We start from the raw sequence: 18,640 nt of genomic DNA on the forward strand, positions 1-18,640 counted from the left end.
CTGAATTTAGATTAACAAAAGATCTTCTGTGCAAATACAGATGGAATGGACTCGGCTTGACAATGATTCATAAAAAGAGCTAGATATTTTAACATATGTTCCCGGAGCCAATGATATGATGGGGTTATTAGACTAAATTAATGAACTCTCAGGCTAGAGTAGCAGAAGTAGTGTTTATGGTCAGAGAGAAATAAATGACACTAGTGAGTACAGGTCAGATTACATATAGAATATTCTATTCCATTCTGGAAGACACTGACAAATTGGAATGCATCTAATGAAGGGAGCCCAGAACTATAAAGTATCCAGAAAACATGTGACATCAGGGCACTGGGGAAGTTTATCCTGGAGTAGGAAGACCCAGAAAAACTGAGGGGTGCCTCCTAGTATTTGAATTCTCTTGACAGCCAACCTAGGTTTGATGGTAGAGGTGTTATTAAGAAGCAGTTTCTGTGCTATCTTCCAACAGAAGTTGGAAGGCTATCGGTGAAGGATAGAAGAGAAGGCTTTTCATATTGGGAGGGAAGTTAAGACCAGGTAACTCTTATCTCTCAGACCTTTTCCAGGTCTAAGGCATCTATAATTCTAAACCACTGATTGTCCCCCGTATAAGGAAAAAAGAGAGCAGCTTACTATTATTGCCATAGGTAATACTTATCAAGTGCATATTTGGTGTGCCTAGTGCTACACTAAGCACTTTCTATAGGGGGAAACAGAGAGGGAGAGGGCTTGTAGGAGTTTAAGTTCTGAGAAGTATTAGGATACCTTTAATACACAGACCAACTGTTTCACAAATGCTTCTATTATCCATAGAAAAGGGGCTGGGGGAGAGATTCCAGTGCTTATACAGAGAGGGGGCAAGAAAAAACTGAAATAAACTCAAATTCCTCATGCTTAAGGCATAACTAACAAAATGTTTTAACTATAAACAGAAGTCTAACACTTGTGGCCAAATTATTATCAGGTACTCCAGGAAACAAGCCTCAATAAGTTTCCAGATCACTTGTATGTTAGTACATTGCAAGGGAGCCATTTAAAGCAAATTGTAAAGAAATGCTTTTAAGAAATGTATCTGATTTTACAAAAAGAGTACTGCTTCTTTGACTTTATAAATAAAGGTTCTAATGCAAACTTACCATGCCCTATAGACTTAGGCTGACATATTCCTACTAGAATTTACAAACATGTTTGAAACAAATGCTTCCAGTGAAAAATGGCATAAATCTCCTCACTTTCTTTCCTCCATCAAAATGTGACACAAAATTTATTTTTATGAGGATACACGTGAAGAGAGTTGCTCTGCGTTTTTGTGCCCAGGGGTTCTCTTTGGAACACTGAGGCATTGTGGTTATAATGAAACGCTGAAAGAAACGTTAGAGAACAAGTCAATGCCTTCATTAAACTTCAGAGACAAAAAATCTTACATTGTAAAGCGGTTAGGTAACACGCCCAACGTCACACAATTAATTGGTAAAAGAACTGAGGAGCCAATATAAAATAATCAAGGTCTCCTGGGAGTCCTGACCCCAGCTCAGTCCCAGGTTCCTTCTACTTAACTGAATGCCAAGAAGAAAACTGAGTGTTTTGAGTCTTGTATATTAAGATTTATCAGAAAAGGTGTTAGAAAACACTGTGATTTTCATCAGCTTTGAGTGTTCATCATATTATCCAAATTAATTGAAAAGAACTTACTTCCAATGCATAATATACTGGTTTGTCTCTGCCGAGTTTATAAGCCACTGTGGTCAGAAGGCCATGTTCAGAAAATACACACTGTAGGCAGGAGAAAAAGATTTCAGTAGTCAGGAAAATAAAAAGATAGCATAAGAATATTTTTTAAAGCTAAAATGACCTAGGTACAAAATAATTCAATAAATATACCAATTTAAAAAATTAATCTTAACAGTCAAAATTACCAGTATTAAGAACAATACACTTAAACAGAACAAAAAGTTTACCCCTTGTTCCAAGTTAGATTTGCATTAAGAATCTGACAAGGTCCTAGTGTAGATTTCCCAGCAACACAATTAAAAACACAAATATAAAATTCAAAGAACCTAAAATGGTTCTTACTAGAACCATTCAAATTTAGTGATTTTCCTCATTTTTACTGAGCTCTAAATTTAACCCTGATAAAGATTAAATAAAAGCTGCAGACTCAAAAGTAACTTAATAGCAAATTATGCTCAAGCATTATTTATGTGAAGTTAAAGAACACTTTCATCAATCTTTTAATTTGAAAAAACCAACCTTACGGCCTGTATTACATAGTAAGAAACAGCCTGTTCCATACCTATAGTTGGGGGAAGAATGAACAGTATAACAATTTTATTAAAAGTAAATGATGAAACATTAATAATACAAATAAACTGACATTTTACTTCGTATAATAAAAGTCATTCAAGTTCTAGAAAAGTTCCAAAAGCTAACAGACATCACATATTCTTTTTGAAATAATGTTTTAAAGATAAGTCTAGAAGAAAATGTACTTAGTGCAATCTTAATGGAAAAATGCAGGTATGGTATTTAGTGTTTAGTCAGTCGTAGCCCAGGGCTGTGTTTATAAAATGTCACTGAATTACAACAAATTCTACGTTCGGTCACAGTTAACGCTGCTACTAATCCACGTGGAGTGAAGCATTGTGACTAAGCCGTTCACCAACGCGGCTGGCCAGCTTAGCTCTATCATCAGTCAGTCGTAAACTGAGAAACACCACTATCTTCTGGCACAGAGAGGAAGCTAGGTCCAGAGTGTGGGAAAATGTAGCTGGACCATGAAGACAGGGGTGGCATAGAGGGGAAGGCTATTTAAGGCCTAGCTTTCCCATTCTCCCTGCAGGATAGGGCATTCTAACAGCGGTGAGAGAGTCAGAGCCAGAATGTACACAGCTGCCAGGGAAGAACTGAATTTATTTTGTGGCAGCCTTATCAGTATAAGCTTCAGACTTTGCAACAAGTCTGGCATTTGGACATGAGTAAGTAGTTTTGACCTGTGCCAGGCAGATAAACAGCCCAAACTGATACCAGTAAGGGTCAAAGTGAAACAGTTTTCAACTGAGTTGGCTGCAACTGTCACCCTTGGCTCTCCACACGCTGTCCTGCCCGAGCTTGGGATTCCCTCCCCACAGGCCTTGCTGCTGTGCTCTGCGACATCAGCTGCGTTTGTCTTGTGGAGCAAACAGAAACTGAGGGCAATTTCTTCTGATAAACATTTTTCTAGGCACCGCTATTGTGAATAAGAATTAGCCCAAAACTTTCTATCCTTTCTTACCCAAATATATTCTTGGCCTGCATGATGAACAGCTAATGCATTCATGGAGCATGGATTAATGAATACAGTAGTCCCCCCTTATCTGAGGGAGATATGCTCCAAGACCCCCAGTGGATGCCTGAAATCGCAGATAGCACCAAACTCCATATATACTGTCTTTTTTCCTATACATACATACCTATGATAAAGTTTAATTTATAAATTAGGCACAGTAAGAGAATATCCAAACTGCCAGCATCACTACTCTTATGCTCTGGGGCCATTATTAAGTAAAATAAGGGTTACTTGAACACAAGCACTGCAATACCATCATAGTCGATCTGATAACCAAGACTGCTACTAAGTGACCAACGGGCAGGTAGCGTATATACAGCGTGGATACGCTGAACAAAGGGATGACTCACATCCTGGGTGGAACTGAGTGGGATGGCGGGAGACTTCATCACACTACTTAGAACAGCACACAATTTAAAACTTATGAATTGTTTATTTCTGGAATTTTCCATTAATATTTTCAGACTGCGGTTGACAGTGGGTAACCGAAATTGTGGAAAGCGAAACTGTGGATAAGGAGGACTACTGTATCTAAGTTTTTAAAGACACCAGTCAAATAACACTAGGCACAGATAATAATACGTTTATGAATTAAAACATATAAATCACTACACCTTTTTACTTCTGTGATGCTGAAAAAGCTTTATTATAAGTTAATCTCCTTTAATAAATATTCACAAAAATGGAAGTCTTTTTGTGCGTGTGTGTGTGAGGAAGATCAGCCCTGAGCTAACTAACATCCATGCCAATCCTCCTCCTTTTGTTGAGGAAGACCGGCCCTGAGCTAACATCTATTGCCAATCCTCCTCCTTTTTTTCCCCTTTTCTCCCCAAAGCCCCAGTAGATAGTTGTATGTCATAGTTGCACATCCTTCTAGCTGCTGTATGTGGGACGCTGCCTCAGCATGGCCAGGCAAGCGGTGCGTGGGTGTGCGCCCGGGATCCAAACCCGGGCCGCCAGTAGCGGAGCGCGCACACTTAACCGCTAAGCCACGGGGCCGGCCCCCCAAAATGGAAGTTAATTATGTCTCATGTTTTTTGAAGGAGAAATCTGTACCAATTTAGCCCCCATCAAAACACTGTGTATACAGAACAGTAGTGTGCAAGTCTTAAAGTACAAAATTGATGCAAAGGCTCAAGGCGCTTAATAAAACCGAATTCTTAAGTTAGTATACTTAATAAGTAATTAATGAGCATTATCAATGTATGAAGAGACTCCCTTGCTACATTTAGGCCACAGCTTTCAAAGCAGTACACAGGCAATGATTTTCCTCTTAAATTTTATTATTTTTTCTTCCCAGTTATCAAACATATATGGAGCTTTCAGCATTACATGGTATACCTATCCTTCCTCAAGACTGTACTATGTTCAAACATCCCAGAAAGATGCCTGACTTTTATCTAACCTCTGTGAAGGTAAAGGTTGCTTGTTATCTGTCATGGAGAAGTGTGTCCAAGATGGTGCACAGGGAGAGGGTGAGCGGCCCTGGCTGAAGCTGTGAAGGAGGTAAAAGGCCTCCTTTATTACATTTAGTCAGTGCCTCTGGGGAGAGGAGGCATCTATCCCAGGTTCTCTTTCCTTTTTTTTTGAGGAAGATTGGCCCTGAGCTAACATCTGTTGCCAATCTTCCTCTTTTTCTTTTTTCTCCCCAAAGCCCCAGTACATAGTTGTATATTCTAATAGCAGGTCCTTCTAGTTCCTCTATGTGGGACACTGCCTCAGCATGGCTTGATGAGCAGTAAGCAGGTCCACATCCAGGATCCGAACCAGCGAACCCCAGGACGCCGAAGCGGAAGGGCGAACTTAACAGCTCTGCTACCGGGCCAGCCCCTCCTCCTTTTTTTTTGCTGGGAAAGATTCGCCCTGAGCTAACATCTGCTGCCAATCTTCCCCTTTTTGTATGTGAGCCACTGCCACAGCATGGCCACTGACAGACAAGTGGTGTAGGTCCACACCCAGGAACCGAACCTGGGCTGCCTAAGCGGAGTGCACTGAACTTAACCACTAAGCCACAGGGGCTGGCCCTTTTTGTTCCTCCCCAAAGCCCCAGTACATAGTTGTATATTCTAGTTGTAAGTCCTTCTAGTTCTTCTGTGTGAGCCACCACCACAGCATGGCTACTGACAGATGAGTGGTGTAGTTCTGCACCCGGGAACCGAACCCAGGCCGCTGAAGCAGAGTGCACCAAACTTTAACCACTAGGCCATCAGGGCTGGCTCTTGGGTTCTCTTTCTTAAAAGCAAAATTTAATGTTCAAATAATCCATGTTCATTCTGAAAAAATTAGAAAATACAAATAAACTAAATAAAAAATTAGAATCACCCATAGTCTTTTCCTCTACCCCAAAACAGAGATGGGCTTTCCACTGAGTTCTGAGCTGTCATTTTCTCCCTGCTGAGATTTGGAGAGATTACCTAAATTCTCAATCCCAATCTCTCTAACCTCTTAGGACTTCATTCTGCCCATCACTTATCTCCCACTTATTTTATAATTTCCATCTGTTGCCTGCTCAGACTCCAAAGAAACATTCTCTGGCCTTGCCATAACTTAAAAACACAAACAAACAAAATTCCCCAAACTTGGCGTGATCTTGTTAACCTAACGAACTACCTATTTTGCTCACCATTCCCGGATGGCTGCACTTTTGCAAAGCACATTCTGTCCTGCTGTCTCTATTTTCTACCTACCTACATCTTTTTTGACCATTTGCAACCTGGCTTTCATCTTGAGTATTCTTTCTACTAAAGCTTCATTCTTGGAGACCACCGCTGAAGACCTAATTTTTATGTACAATGGTGTGTTCTCATTCTCAGCCTCCACGACCTTTTTGTAGTATTTTGCGCTGTTGACCAAGCCTCCCTCTTAAATATCTCTACCCTGGATTTCCACAAGAATGAATAACTGCATTCTGTTTTTCTGAACTCTTCATCCCTGTGTCTTATACTTCTCCTAAATATCTCCTTCTTGGTAATTTTATTTATTCCTATTGCTTCAAAAATCACCTCTGAATAGGAGAAATTCAAAATCTCTACTTTTATACTGAACTCACTCCACATTTCCAAATGTGTGCAATATATAGCCTACCAGTACCACAAACATGTCCCAAACAGAAATTCTTCAAACTGGGCCTGTTCTACTTTGGCTAAGCCTGATCACTGGGCCCAGGTGACTAGACTCTATACCTATTTCCTGTCTCTTGTGTCTCTGCGGTGCTATGGACATCCACCTATAGCCTCCCTCTCTGTCCCCATCCTTCTCAGTTCTTGTTCTTGTTACTGGGATGATGTAGTAGCCTCCTCCATGGCCTCTTTGCCTCTAGTCACTCCTCACATTGACCCAGGACTACCATATTATTAATGGACAGCTCCAATCATCTCTGAACACCAGCTCACAAACCTTCTGAAGTGTCCCACTGCCTATCAAGAAAAAAATCCTCAGTCTCAAATTTAGGGCTTCACAACATTATCCTAGCCTTATTTTCTCCCACTTTCCTACCCAAATGTTCTCTACAGTCTCTAAACAAAGTCTTCCATTTCCCTATTTGCATCTTTGTTCAGTGTTCCGTGTACTCGCCAATATCACTCATTCTTCAAAATATCTCATTACTAACATAATCTTTTGTAATTTTTTTCCTCCCCTCCCTTTGAAATCCAACAGCAGTACTTCAAAGTTCCTTATGGCACATAAGTTCTGATTTATAATATGATTAACCGTATGTTTGTGTTCCTTTGCCTGAAGAAGAGAAATATGAGCCCAAAGATTTTACAATTTGCTATTTCCCTCCTCCAACCTGCAGTGGCGGCAGAGGTACTCAACAAGCCCTCCCTAACTTAAATTCATCATTTTAGGATTTGGCTGATAATGCTCAAGGGGGAGGGGAGTCGAAAGAGGAGGCAATTTTATTGGGTACCTCCCATGTGCTCTATACTGTGTTAGGTACTTGACAAATAGAGATAGCATCTGATTTACTAGCATTAGTGTGCCTGGCAGAGGAGGAAAGAAGGGAGGAAATAGCCTACATTTCTATCATTTCTCTTAACTCCTGATTCAGCTGCCTGGAACTCAGAATTCAAGGCATATGTTTCCAGACTCATGCTGACTCAAGCTCTCTTGATTGTAACCTCAGGATACCATGAGCTGCAAAGAATTTTCATATCTCCCCTCCCCCCCAAAAAAACTCTCACATAAATAATGTCACACGCTTGCATGACAACTGCTGACCCTACTAGACTACAAGAACATTCATTGAAAACGTTAGACAGTCCCTTAGTCACAAAAGAAGAACTTAGCCACCGAAGTTAAAATTGATGAGAAAATTAAGAAATCCTCAAGAAAGGAACAATTAAATGTAGATAGTCTCCTGTTGGGTTTTTGGAAATCTTTATTTACCACACAGGGGACAGTAAAGTACAGAGATTAAGAGCCCCAGCTAAGTCAAATCAGATGGATCTGGGTGCAAAGACTGCTTCTCTTACTTACTACCTGAACCTTTCTGAGCATCTGTTTTCTCATCCTAAAGTGGGAGTAACATTACCACTCTTAGATATGGGGCTTGTTACAGACAGACTCTGCATGTATGAGTAGTAAGAAGACGAGATTAGGTGAAAATGCACCAAATCTCGACTTTCATCATTCCTTCTGCTTCTTGTCAAAGGAGAAACTCCAGACAATGGGGAGAAAGCACAGTGCCAGAAAAATAACACTGAAAATCCCACAAAAATATGACTTTACAGTTACAGTGAGAAAGTCTAGGGCAGGAACAATATGTTGAAAGTTGTGTTTTAAATAATGGCTCTTCCTCACCTCTGCTTGGCCCTCCTCCACTCTCCACCAACCTCCCCAAAAAAGGCGTGAATATGTTAAACCAAAATTTAGTTTCTGGATGGAAAAAGTATTGAATTTTTTTTTTTGTGAGGAAGATCAGCCCTGAGCTAACATCTGTGCCGATCTTCCTCCACTTTATGTGGGACGCCGCCACAGCACGGCCTGACAAGTGATGCATCGGTGCGCGCCCAGGATCTGAACCCAGGCCGCCAGCAGCGGAGTGTTTGCACTTAAGCGCTATGCCACGGGGCCGGCCCCTTGAATTTTATAAATTAAGGTCTTCATAAGCCTTATCTGTGTGTTTACATATGCATAATGTATTTTATTTGAAGGAGATGAAGAAAAACAAATGGCAAAAAATTTATATACCCGTATTGGAACTCTTAAGCTATTGATTTTCAGCTTGGATGAACTTTAAAAGCTTTTCCTCATTCAAAGCAACAAAGGGAAAAATAAACAAACCAAACACCACTGTTTCTTAAACTCACGTGTTTTTGGCTTGTCCATCCTGGAAGCACATTTGTCCCACCAATGCAGCAGACTGGTCTCCCAAACACTAAAAGTATAAATGACAATAAAGAACAGTGACAAAGACAATATTATTAATTTCCTTTTTAGAAAAGCCATAGGATTTATTTTTCCTTTTTTATTTATCAAGGAATGAATTGTCTTCTGTTTTTTTGCATTGCCTCCATTTGGCCATTTTCCCATTTGTTAATACCCCTATGAGATAATAGGTATGGGAAGGGAGAGTTAGAATTAATTTATTAAAAAGATTCTCGATGGCCCACACTGTGTCACATAAGAGCAAGAATTGGCCAATTTTGCTGCTCTTACTTGTTTTCTATAGTTTAGGAAGGGGCAGATTGATTAAGATATAGGAGGAAAGCCATAACATGGAAGGGGGTGGGGATGAGGAGGTAGCAGGGAGATATTTGGTGATGAAACTTACCCCAGATATTGGCACACCTTCCAAGGCCCCAGCTTTCTAATAAAATTTTAAAAAATAATTATGAATAATCACAAACTGTTGGCTCTACTAACATAACTGCAACAGGAATGAACATGAACAGCAACATGCCAGAGCACGTGGGCAGACAAGACAGAGCAAGTGTTTTAACTACATGAGTGGTTCAGAGACAGATGCTAGAAGTATTCCTAGAATGACAAGAAGAGCCATGGCATTGGAGAATGGACATGAAACATTGGACTGGGAGTCAGGAGATGTGGTCCTGGTTAGTTAGTGTTAAGCCACCGAGCAGGCTGCTGAAACTTCTCTACGCCTCAATTTATTTATCTTACAAAACGGGGCCTGGGCTACATGAATGCTGAAGTCCATTAGCTCTTTGCTATTATTGCCATTACTAAGAACAGACTAACATATTCTTTATTTATTTTTTTATTTTTTTATTTTTATTTTTTTTTAAAGATTTTATTTATTCATTTTTTTCCCCCCAAAGCCCCAGTAGACAGTTGTATGTCATAGGTTCACATCCTTCTAGTTGCTGTACGTGGGACTCGGCCTCGCGTTGGACGGAGAAGTGGTGCCTTGGGGCGTGCCCGGGATCCGAACCCGGGCCGCCAGCATCAGAGCGCGCGCACTTAACCGCTAAGCCACGGAGCCGGCCCTAACATATTCTTTAAAACAAACAAATAAATAGCTATCAAAACAGCATGGAACATATTTATTTTAGAAGGCTGTGTTTTGCCAACTATTCTTCCAACCCAAACTGCTCTTAAGGTAAGTAAGAAACACAAGAATGTTCAGGTATTGGGTACTATTTGTTCATAGCCAACATCATTCTTCGAGTTTAGATAAGCAGGAGTTAATTATGTCATGAATAGTGGTTTTTATTTTGATCAAGTATGACCAGCATTCTAGGAAGAAAAACAAGATTTAAGTGGCTGACTGTGTACTTTGCCAAACTTAATTTTTTAAAAAACATACACTAATACACAGCAATTTGTACTTGTATTAAGGAATTAGGGGAAAAGAATGTGATCCCTGATGTACTACGAAGAGCACCAAACACAAGCTTTGGACGGATCCCTCAGTCTGCCACTTGCGAGCCAGTTTCCCGGCCTCTGGGAGCTTCAGGTTTCCTATCTGTTACAGTGAGGGTAAGAATAGAAGGCACCTCACACGGCTATGACGATAAGGAAATTATAGCATATATGTCGAAACCCTTTACAAAATAGAAAACACTCCCTAGATAGCGGGTATTATTTTATTTCTTTCATGCTTTCTGGTTAATTCAAGACCTTCTATTTTTATTTACTATATATATTCTTAGAAAATCTGAACCTGGATAATAAGTGAAGGGTAAATTTCATAAAGGGCTGAAAGTGAATTGGTAGGAAACCTAGAGGCTGTATATCTTCATAGATTTAAAGATGAAAAGAAGTCTTTGCTTATACTATTGAAGTTATTATCAAACTACCAGCAGGATCTACCATGTGCGTTCAGGCACATAAAGCGCTCCTTTTTCTTCACAGCGAGGGGTCTCTGGAGGATTCCTGGAACATCCTCCGGTGAAGCATGCAGAAAAAGTAACAGTGCATTTCCAACTAACTGGGCTGAAAAGTTGGTCAAGATATCATTTAAGATAGACGTTTAGAACATTTAAAAGGTATATCTAATTTCCATATTATGCTTAAGCCCAAAGCGCATCACAACTGTACTTTGTAATGGGGAACATCAGAATTCCTCATTCCATAAAACTACTTTAGTCTTTTAGTTTGAAACATCACTCTCAGTCTTAGGGAAAACTTAAAAACACACAAATAAGATTAAGTCTTAAAAAACCCTAAAGCTTGATTAGAGCTTATAACAATTTGGACGGTCATGGAGATTCCAGGTAAATCTGTTTAGTAAATGGACTTCTGCTTGTCTAAAACTAAATGGAAATGCACTGTATCTTTTCCAAATGAATGAGTAGCATAATTGGTGGGCAACCTACTCACCAGGCTATGAGAGATTTTCTATAGTCAGCAAGGGGGAAAAAGGGGGACAGAAGCACAATATTTTAAATGTAAGAGAAAACTAGGCCAGTTAAATGTTTTTTCAACCATCCTCTGAAAGTATTTCTTTTTTTTTTTTTTTTGAGGAAGATCAGCCCTGAGCTAACATCCATGCTAATCCTCCTCTTTTTTTGCTGAGGAAGACCAGCTCTGAGCTAACAGCTATTGCCAATCCTCCTCCTTTTCTTTGCCTCAAAGCCCCAGCAGATAGCTGTATGTCATAGTTGCACATCCTTCCAGTCGCTGTACGTGGGACGCGGCCTCAGCATGGCCAGAGAAGCGGTGCGCTGGTGCGCGCCCGGGATCCGAACCCGGGCCTCCAGCAGCAGAGCGCGCACACTTAACCGCCAAGCCACGGGGCCGGCCCTGAAAGTATTTCTTAAGAATAGTTTTTTCTCTGACCCAAGTCAGTTTGTGGACAGCTATGGAATCATCGAAGTGCTTTTATTACTATGCTTCCCTTAAAAAATTCCATGTTGTCTTAAAAGGCTTTATTATAAATGAAACATTTGAGAATTCGTGCTCAAGCTTTATCCAGAGCACTTAGTATTCAACTTCATTATTATTAATTCTATAAGTAGTTTCTAATATTTGTCATGAAATGTCTAAACAATACTTTTTGTAATCTATCTTAGATGTATTCTTAAGTTTTATCATAAATTCCAGATTTTTTGTGCTCAAACACCAGTTCAAATCCTCCTAGAGGTTTTCATTCCTGATGCATAATCCAAGATACTCAGTGATGCTAAGCACATTTTTTGCTGAAACTACTTTTTATTTGGGTTTCAACGAAACCAACAGTAAAAATGTCCATTGTGGAAACCAGTTTAATTAGCAATCACAAATCAGAAATACACTCTTTGCTTTCAGTTTCTTTGCTAAAGTTTTGCTCAGGCTGACATAGAATCTAATAAAAAGACATGGTCTGGCCATCAAGACGTCCAACAGGAAAAAGACCACCACTAAAATGTGAAGAGTCCCTCCTATAAACTAAAACAGACATCACAACTGCTAAACAGTTATTTGGATAAAAAGAATAAACTGGCTCAAACATTCCCATGCTATCCTCTGTAGTTAGATTATCCCATTAATACTTTAAAAGTAATAATATGCATAGAAAAGCCAATTAAAGTTTACGAAATATAAAATCAATTGGTAAGAAGGGCTCTAAGATTTTTAAGTTATAAAACTATTTAAACAACACTAAATTCTTATTTTACATACTACCAACATTCACAGAAAAGTCACAACTCCCAAACTATAAAACATAACACAATTGACTTTTGAATTCTGAAGAATAAAGCTTTTGTTTTTTAAATGAAAAAAAATTTTTTTTTACCATTAGGCCATAGATCTCAGAAGAACTCCGGACATTTGGAAGAATTTTTATTGGAATTTCAAAAAATCTGAAAAACAATAAGATAAGATTGGGTATAGAACACTATTTTAAATAAACATCTTGAAACATTTACATGTATTTAAAGGCAAAAAATGTAAATAACAAATTAGAAATGGATGTATTTGAGTATAGAGTTAAATAGTAACAAAGAAAGAAGCCAGCAGAACATAGCTGTATGCTTGGATATTTAACATTCCAACTTTATACAAACAAATCAATAAAAAATAAAAAGCACAGAGAAACCAAAGTACTTTTCTAAAGGAACCTAATCTTCCTTGAAGAATAATCAAGACAATTACTTAATTTGGCCTGTTCATTATACATGCAACAATAGTCTCTCTTAAAAGAACACACAACATAGACTTGCATATTGTAGTTGAAATATCAACAATTAAAGTTTGGTGCTCCACTGACATCTAAAAATAGTAAGATTTAGGTTATAAATAGGTAACATATTTGGAAACTATTCTTAGAGGGCAAAACCCAACTCACTCGCAGAGCTCTTTATCCCATTCCAAAGAATGAATGTTGAAAAGCATCGTCCTACTTGCATTTGTCACATCCGTACAATGGACACCTCCATTGGCTCCTCCTGTCAAACTCTAGACAGAATAAAACAGACACGTTAAATTTGTACTTATTTGCAATTTACTTTACATTTTCTTAAGGGCCATAATCAGTAGTAGAGCACATAAAGCAGGAGAGCAGAACATTTCAATTATTTAATTTTCTAGTTTTCAGCAGTGTCCAATAGAATTATAATGTGAGCTATGTATGTAATTTAAATTTTTCTAGTACCTACGTTTAAAAAGTATAAAGAAGCAGTGAAATTAATTTTAATAATACTATAGACTTTATTTAACCCAATATATCCAAAATATCCTTTCAATATAAAAAATTATTACCGAGATATTTCACCTTTTTTTGTAGTAACTTTGAAATATGGTGTGTGTTTTATACTTACAGCACATCTTGATTCAGACTAGCACATTTCAAGTGCTCAATAGTCATATGTGGCTAAGTGGCTACCATATTAAACAGCACAGTTCTAGTTAACTGATGGTTAAACAAAAAACCAGTTTTGTTTTCATCCTCTTATCTTTGGAAAATGCAGAGTCTTATTAAATTTGGCAAAGTGAAATACACTGAAATGTCTGCGTCTTTAGGATCTGACTGAACCCTCTGTTGCTATTGTTTCGTTTTTTTTGGAATAACAATTCATCGGGTTGCGCCTGTGCTCACCCAAGTGCACATCCTGAAAGCAGAGTTTTAAACTCGCTAATGTTAATACCCTCGGACCTGAACTGGAAGCAGTGCTGCTTTCTTTTATGTGGAAGCAATAAGAGGTAAGAAAGGAACAAAAATGGAGAAATGGCATCACGTTGGGGGTACAGACAAACGTGTTCCCTCGAGTCTCCTGCAGCTCAGCTCCCACATCCTGCCTTACTCTGGTTCCAGGCAATTGTCAGCACTATTGTCAGAACTATTTCAACTGTGACTAACATGTGTGAAAACTGCTGGCCATGAGCACAAAGCACAGCCGGCCCTGGCCAAGCACAGGGAGGGATGGAGAAGGCGCTGCTTCCTGATAGCGGTTCTGGAAGATCTGCTGTGTGGATCTGGCAAGTGAGAATAGGGACAATATTCCCCTGAAGCTCTCTTGAATGTTGAAAAAGATAATCACATACTTACTGAAGTATTTACAAATGAAATTATATGTCTGGGATTTGCTTTAAAATTATCTGTGGGGAGAAAGAGTATGTGAGTACAGTTGAAACAAGATTGGCCATAGTTGATTGCTGTAGCTGGCTCACTGTTGCAGAGGTTCATTATACTATTCCCTCACTTTTGGGTATATTTGAAAATGCCAATAATAAAAATAACAGAGAACAAAAGAGAGAGAGAGAGAACTTGTACTTTTAAGATATATCTGGGAAATGTTTGAAATGTTAGTTTCTACTCATCTATTGTTCAGCTTAGGCAAAAAGATTATATATCAGATATTTCCACTATGATTTTTCATATTATGGCTTAATTAAATAAGAGACAGTGGTGTAATGTTGAAAGCGAATGATATAAATAGCCTAGGTGTTTTCTCATGTTAAATAGTTATTTCTTCTAAGAAATGGCTAATGGAAGAGAAGTATATGGTAGGCAAGAGAGAAAGGCTATCTAAATTACTAATTACTGATTATCTAAATTACTTATTCTAAAGATAATAGATATGAGATATGGTTTTGGTAATCATCCTCCATTTTTACTGAAGTAAGGCAAGAAAAAATAAAGAGGAAGCAGGCAAAAATGCCTCTCAAATGGAGGCTGAAATGTTCTGCTGTTTCTTGAGTGGCTTTTCTTAACAATGCTGCCAACTAAAAAGTTTGAACTCTTAGTAGAAAACAGATAGCAGGCAAGGTAGTCTAAAAAATTTCTGAAAAAAATTTCTCCGTACACACATTATATTTAAACATACCCAAATAAGCCATGAATCAATAGTCCCAAAAAGAGCTCTATCTTCTTCAACAGCCTTTTGAACTTTTCTCACATTGTCAAGGAGCCAACGAAGTTTCACTGCACTGAAGTAAGTGCTAAGTGGAAGGCCTGTCTTGGACTAAAAACAGTCGTGAAATTCAGCCAGCAAATTAAATTCATGACAGTTTAAAATAAAACAAAACACCAAACCAAAAAACTCAACAAGTCACAAAATATTAAATGGCCCTAAAGGCAATCCCACAGTATTATGGACAAAAATACTTTTCCTATCTCATGGCACAGGAAAGCATGTTCATGAACAAAGATCAGAGTGATATGTTTGCAGTTCAAAGAACATCCACGTAGCAAGGTAAAGAGAAAAATAAATGACTCAACAGCCTGTAATCTAGATAGTGAAGACAGAGATGTTAACTTTTGAGATGACTTAGTATTATATACAGGATCTAGTCCAAAACTCTGCATTTTATTTTATATTCCATGAAAGTGATATTTAAACTATTGAAAATCAGAGAGTACATCAAATCATAAACTAATAACCAGAACCAGAAATTTTTATGTTTTAAAACATATGACTTAACAACAATATATTTATGTGTATAAAAATACGTATTATAAATAAATATATATATTTATACACACACATACATATTAAAATAACATAATATAAAATTAGTGGAGAATAAAGTAGAGCTCAAAGACACGCCAGATTAAAGCAACACAGAGTTGCTCTACGTAAGAAAGCAGTTGCCTAAATTCAGCAAATACATTGAACAAAGGGAGGGTGGATTGAATAAAGGTTAAAGGGTAAAAATGAAACATATATGGGCTTATCAATCTTCCTTGAGAATGGATCAGGTCTAGCTCTTATTTTTATTAGTATATTAAATACCAAATTTATTTATAAGGGCTGATGAAAGTGGTTAAGAAAATACATACATCAAAATAATGCAACTATCTTTCCCCTTCCCAATCTCTATCCTCCTCATTTATCACCTAACGACAGAAAGTGATAACCTTTTTCCTTCTTATTTCCTCTGGATATGTTTAGTAAGAAAACTCAAACCAAAGGATTTAATACTTTAAGGCAACCTGTAAGTTAAGAATCTTAACTCATGGTTTTTAGCTTTCCTAGAAAAAAAAGATCAATGCTCAAAAATAATGAAAGGAAATAATTTATATAGGAATATTCTTCCTTGATTTGAAGGAACAAGGGTCATCCCACAAAGCCAATAGTGAGGTAGTACATAATATGTCATTTTCATAACTTTGGTAGAAAGTGTAAAAATTGCCTAAAATGGCACTGCAGAGGAAAACATGCATCCCTTGAAGCAAAGTGCAGCTGGAGGTGGGGGTGAGGGTTGAGCAGGGTAACAAAGAGAACAGAATAGGAAATGGATAAGGGTATATTCAGGACTAGCCTGAAGTTATTTGGGTGAGTGAGGGCAGGGAAGGGTTTGTTAAACTGCTACAATTAATGGGATTTGAACACTAGCTTCAGAACGAAGACCACAATAAAATGCCATAAGAGTCCCACGGACAAACATTAAGGGGATAAACCAAAAACCAGAACTTCCTTTTGGATACCAGGAGAACCTGTCCTTGACCTTGCTAAGAAAAACACACCTTGCTTGTTTCAAAAATTCTCTCTCCCTTCATTTGTCTGAAGAGAGATCTATATAAGGGCCGACGATTAGGCAATTTTTATTAGCTTTCTTCATATGAAGAAAGCAGAAAAGGAGCTCAATAAAGGGTTGGAATGTCTTCTGTTTTCCCTGAATCCAGAAGTCTAAAAACTCAAAAGCACCCAGAACTTTGTTTGATGGATAGTAGAAAGTAAGAGGGATGGATTTGAAAAGCAGGGTTGAATTACAGGAAGCACTCCCTGGGAAGTATGGTTTAAGCCACGTAAGCCGTTTGTCAGGTTATAATCCCCTCCAGCCTTCAACCTTGGGGTATTATTGCTCCAATCCAGCACAGGGCAAGAAAGACAGGAAGGTAAAGACTTGAGGCAGCCTCAGTTATCTGCAGAGAAATAATCTATAAATTGCATCAAATAACTATTGTGCAATAAGATGTAAGGCCCAAATAATCTTTCTGGAGAAATCTCTAAACTTTTTTTTTTAAACAAGCATTATAGTATACTTTTGAAGAGATCTCTTACCTTGACAAAGTTATTATTTCCTGGAATTCTTTTACTAAGATTCTCAACGGTAGACTGGGTTCTTAGATCAAGCCACACTACAGACCAAAATATAATAATATATATGAAAAACTTCATTTAAAAAAAAATCAAATCTTAATGAAATCACTGTCAAGGATAGGAGACCGATTAGTTTCCATAAGCAATTAAAATGCTATAGTTTTCAAAAGACAGAAATTAGAAAATTAGAAATGAATGGGCATATTGTTAGAAGAGAATAAATTTATGGGGAGAATTTAAAGCGTTTATGCAAAATTACAGACCAAGTTAGGAGAACAATACAAACCTTAGGACGTTTATTTTGTATCCTTTTTATAGGAGAAAATGATGAAAAAATGTTTTGGATATGGATTTTCTAAGCATACATGAGTGCAGAGAAAATCTAAACGCTAGGCAGGCTAGTTGCTGGTGCAGAACGCACAGCCCAGGATCCCCGTACCGTGTATAAAGCGTGTATCTTAGAAAACTTACGAGCAATTTGCGACAAAGTAGAGAATCTGATACTATTATGAGGGAAAAAAATAAGATTCAGTCTCTCATGTATGAAATGCTTATTTACATTAAACTCTTTCAAAATAGGCTAGAACCCAGAATAGTTAAAAGAGTTATTTAAAGGTCACCATTCTTTCTCCATGCTGGATTGTAAAAAAATTTCCATTTTAGCAGATCAGCGTTATCTTTACTAAATAACTATTGTCCACTTTCTGACCCCGTAGTAGCAAGTACTTCTGTTCTGCTTCATGACAGAAGGCTTGAGAAAAGAGAAGGCACTAAATCGTACATAAAGCAATTACGAAGGTAACCAATGGGATCAGCTGAGCTTTATTTGTCAGATTTAAGTTTTGTACTTAACTTTCATAACTTTTCATCTGTTAGCGGTCATTCGATATTTTTAGGCACTGACCGTGCTCAGATGCCTCCTGAAAAGACTCAGGCCCACAGTCTATTTAAAGGGCACCAGGGAAGATTATACACACTTGCCCATTACGCATGTGAATGCTGGCAGTTACTGTCTAGTTTGGTTCACCCTGAACTATACTATTCCTTTCTCTTCATTTAAAAACCAGTTATTTTTCCTGTAGCGAGTTTTAATCAATTCTTTCTAATTACTTACACTGTCATTTCCCTTGAGGGCTATCTGTGCTTGATTTTGACAATGACTGCTTCACATGAGATTTAAATCGGGGACTTCAGGACACTATACTGGTTTCCACAGGTGTGAAAAGCAGCAAAAAAAAGGCTCATCACAACCAAAGAAACAGGAGGACAAAGAAGACCAAGGAGATATATGGCCGATAGACGACATTTGCATTTGCCGCCCAGTACCCATTCCTCCTGCCTCTGGGAGCAGTACTTCAACTGCTCTTCAGGAAATCATCCC

General features: G+C 38.1%; 1 protein-coding gene across 5 annotated transcripts in view; it reads right to left on the reverse strand.

Moving 5' to 3' along the window:
• GK (glycerol kinase) overlaps positions 1 to 18,640 on the reverse strand; it is a 75,145-nt gene that overhangs the window by 18,473 nt on the left and 38,032 nt on the right. For 3 of the 5 annotated variants that reach the window (XM_004435067.2, XM_004435065.3, XM_087426598.1), the window contains exons 5-13: positions 17,221 to 17,297; positions 15,040 to 15,177; positions 13,062 to 13,171; positions 12,510 to 12,576; positions 11,114 to 11,131; positions 9,102 to 9,137; positions 8,638 to 8,705; positions 2,251 to 2,293; positions 1,693 to 1,773 (exon numbers count right to left, since the gene is read on the reverse strand). In XM_004435067.2, coding sequence (XP_004435124.1) covers positions 1,693 to 1,773; positions 2,251 to 2,293; positions 8,638 to 8,705; positions 9,102 to 9,137; positions 11,114 to 11,131; positions 12,510 to 12,576; positions 13,062 to 13,171; positions 15,040 to 15,177; positions 17,221 to 17,297 — 638 coding nt within the window. The remainder of the gene's footprint in view (positions 1 to 1,692; positions 1,774 to 2,250; positions 2,294 to 8,637; positions 8,706 to 9,101; positions 9,138 to 11,113; positions 11,132 to 12,509; positions 12,577 to 13,061; positions 13,172 to 15,039; positions 15,178 to 17,220; positions 17,298 to 18,640) is intronic. The other 2 variants (XM_087426597.1, XM_004435066.3) reach the window with 2 other exon arrangements.

This window comes from Ceratotherium simum, chromosome X (assembly GCF_057802395.1).
Source record: "Ceratotherium simum simum isolate JZ-2026a chromosome X, ASM5780239v1, whole genome shotgun sequence".
In the NCBI taxonomy this organism is placed as follows: Eukaryota; Metazoa; Chordata; class Mammalia; order Perissodactyla; family Rhinocerotidae; genus Ceratotherium; species Ceratotherium simum.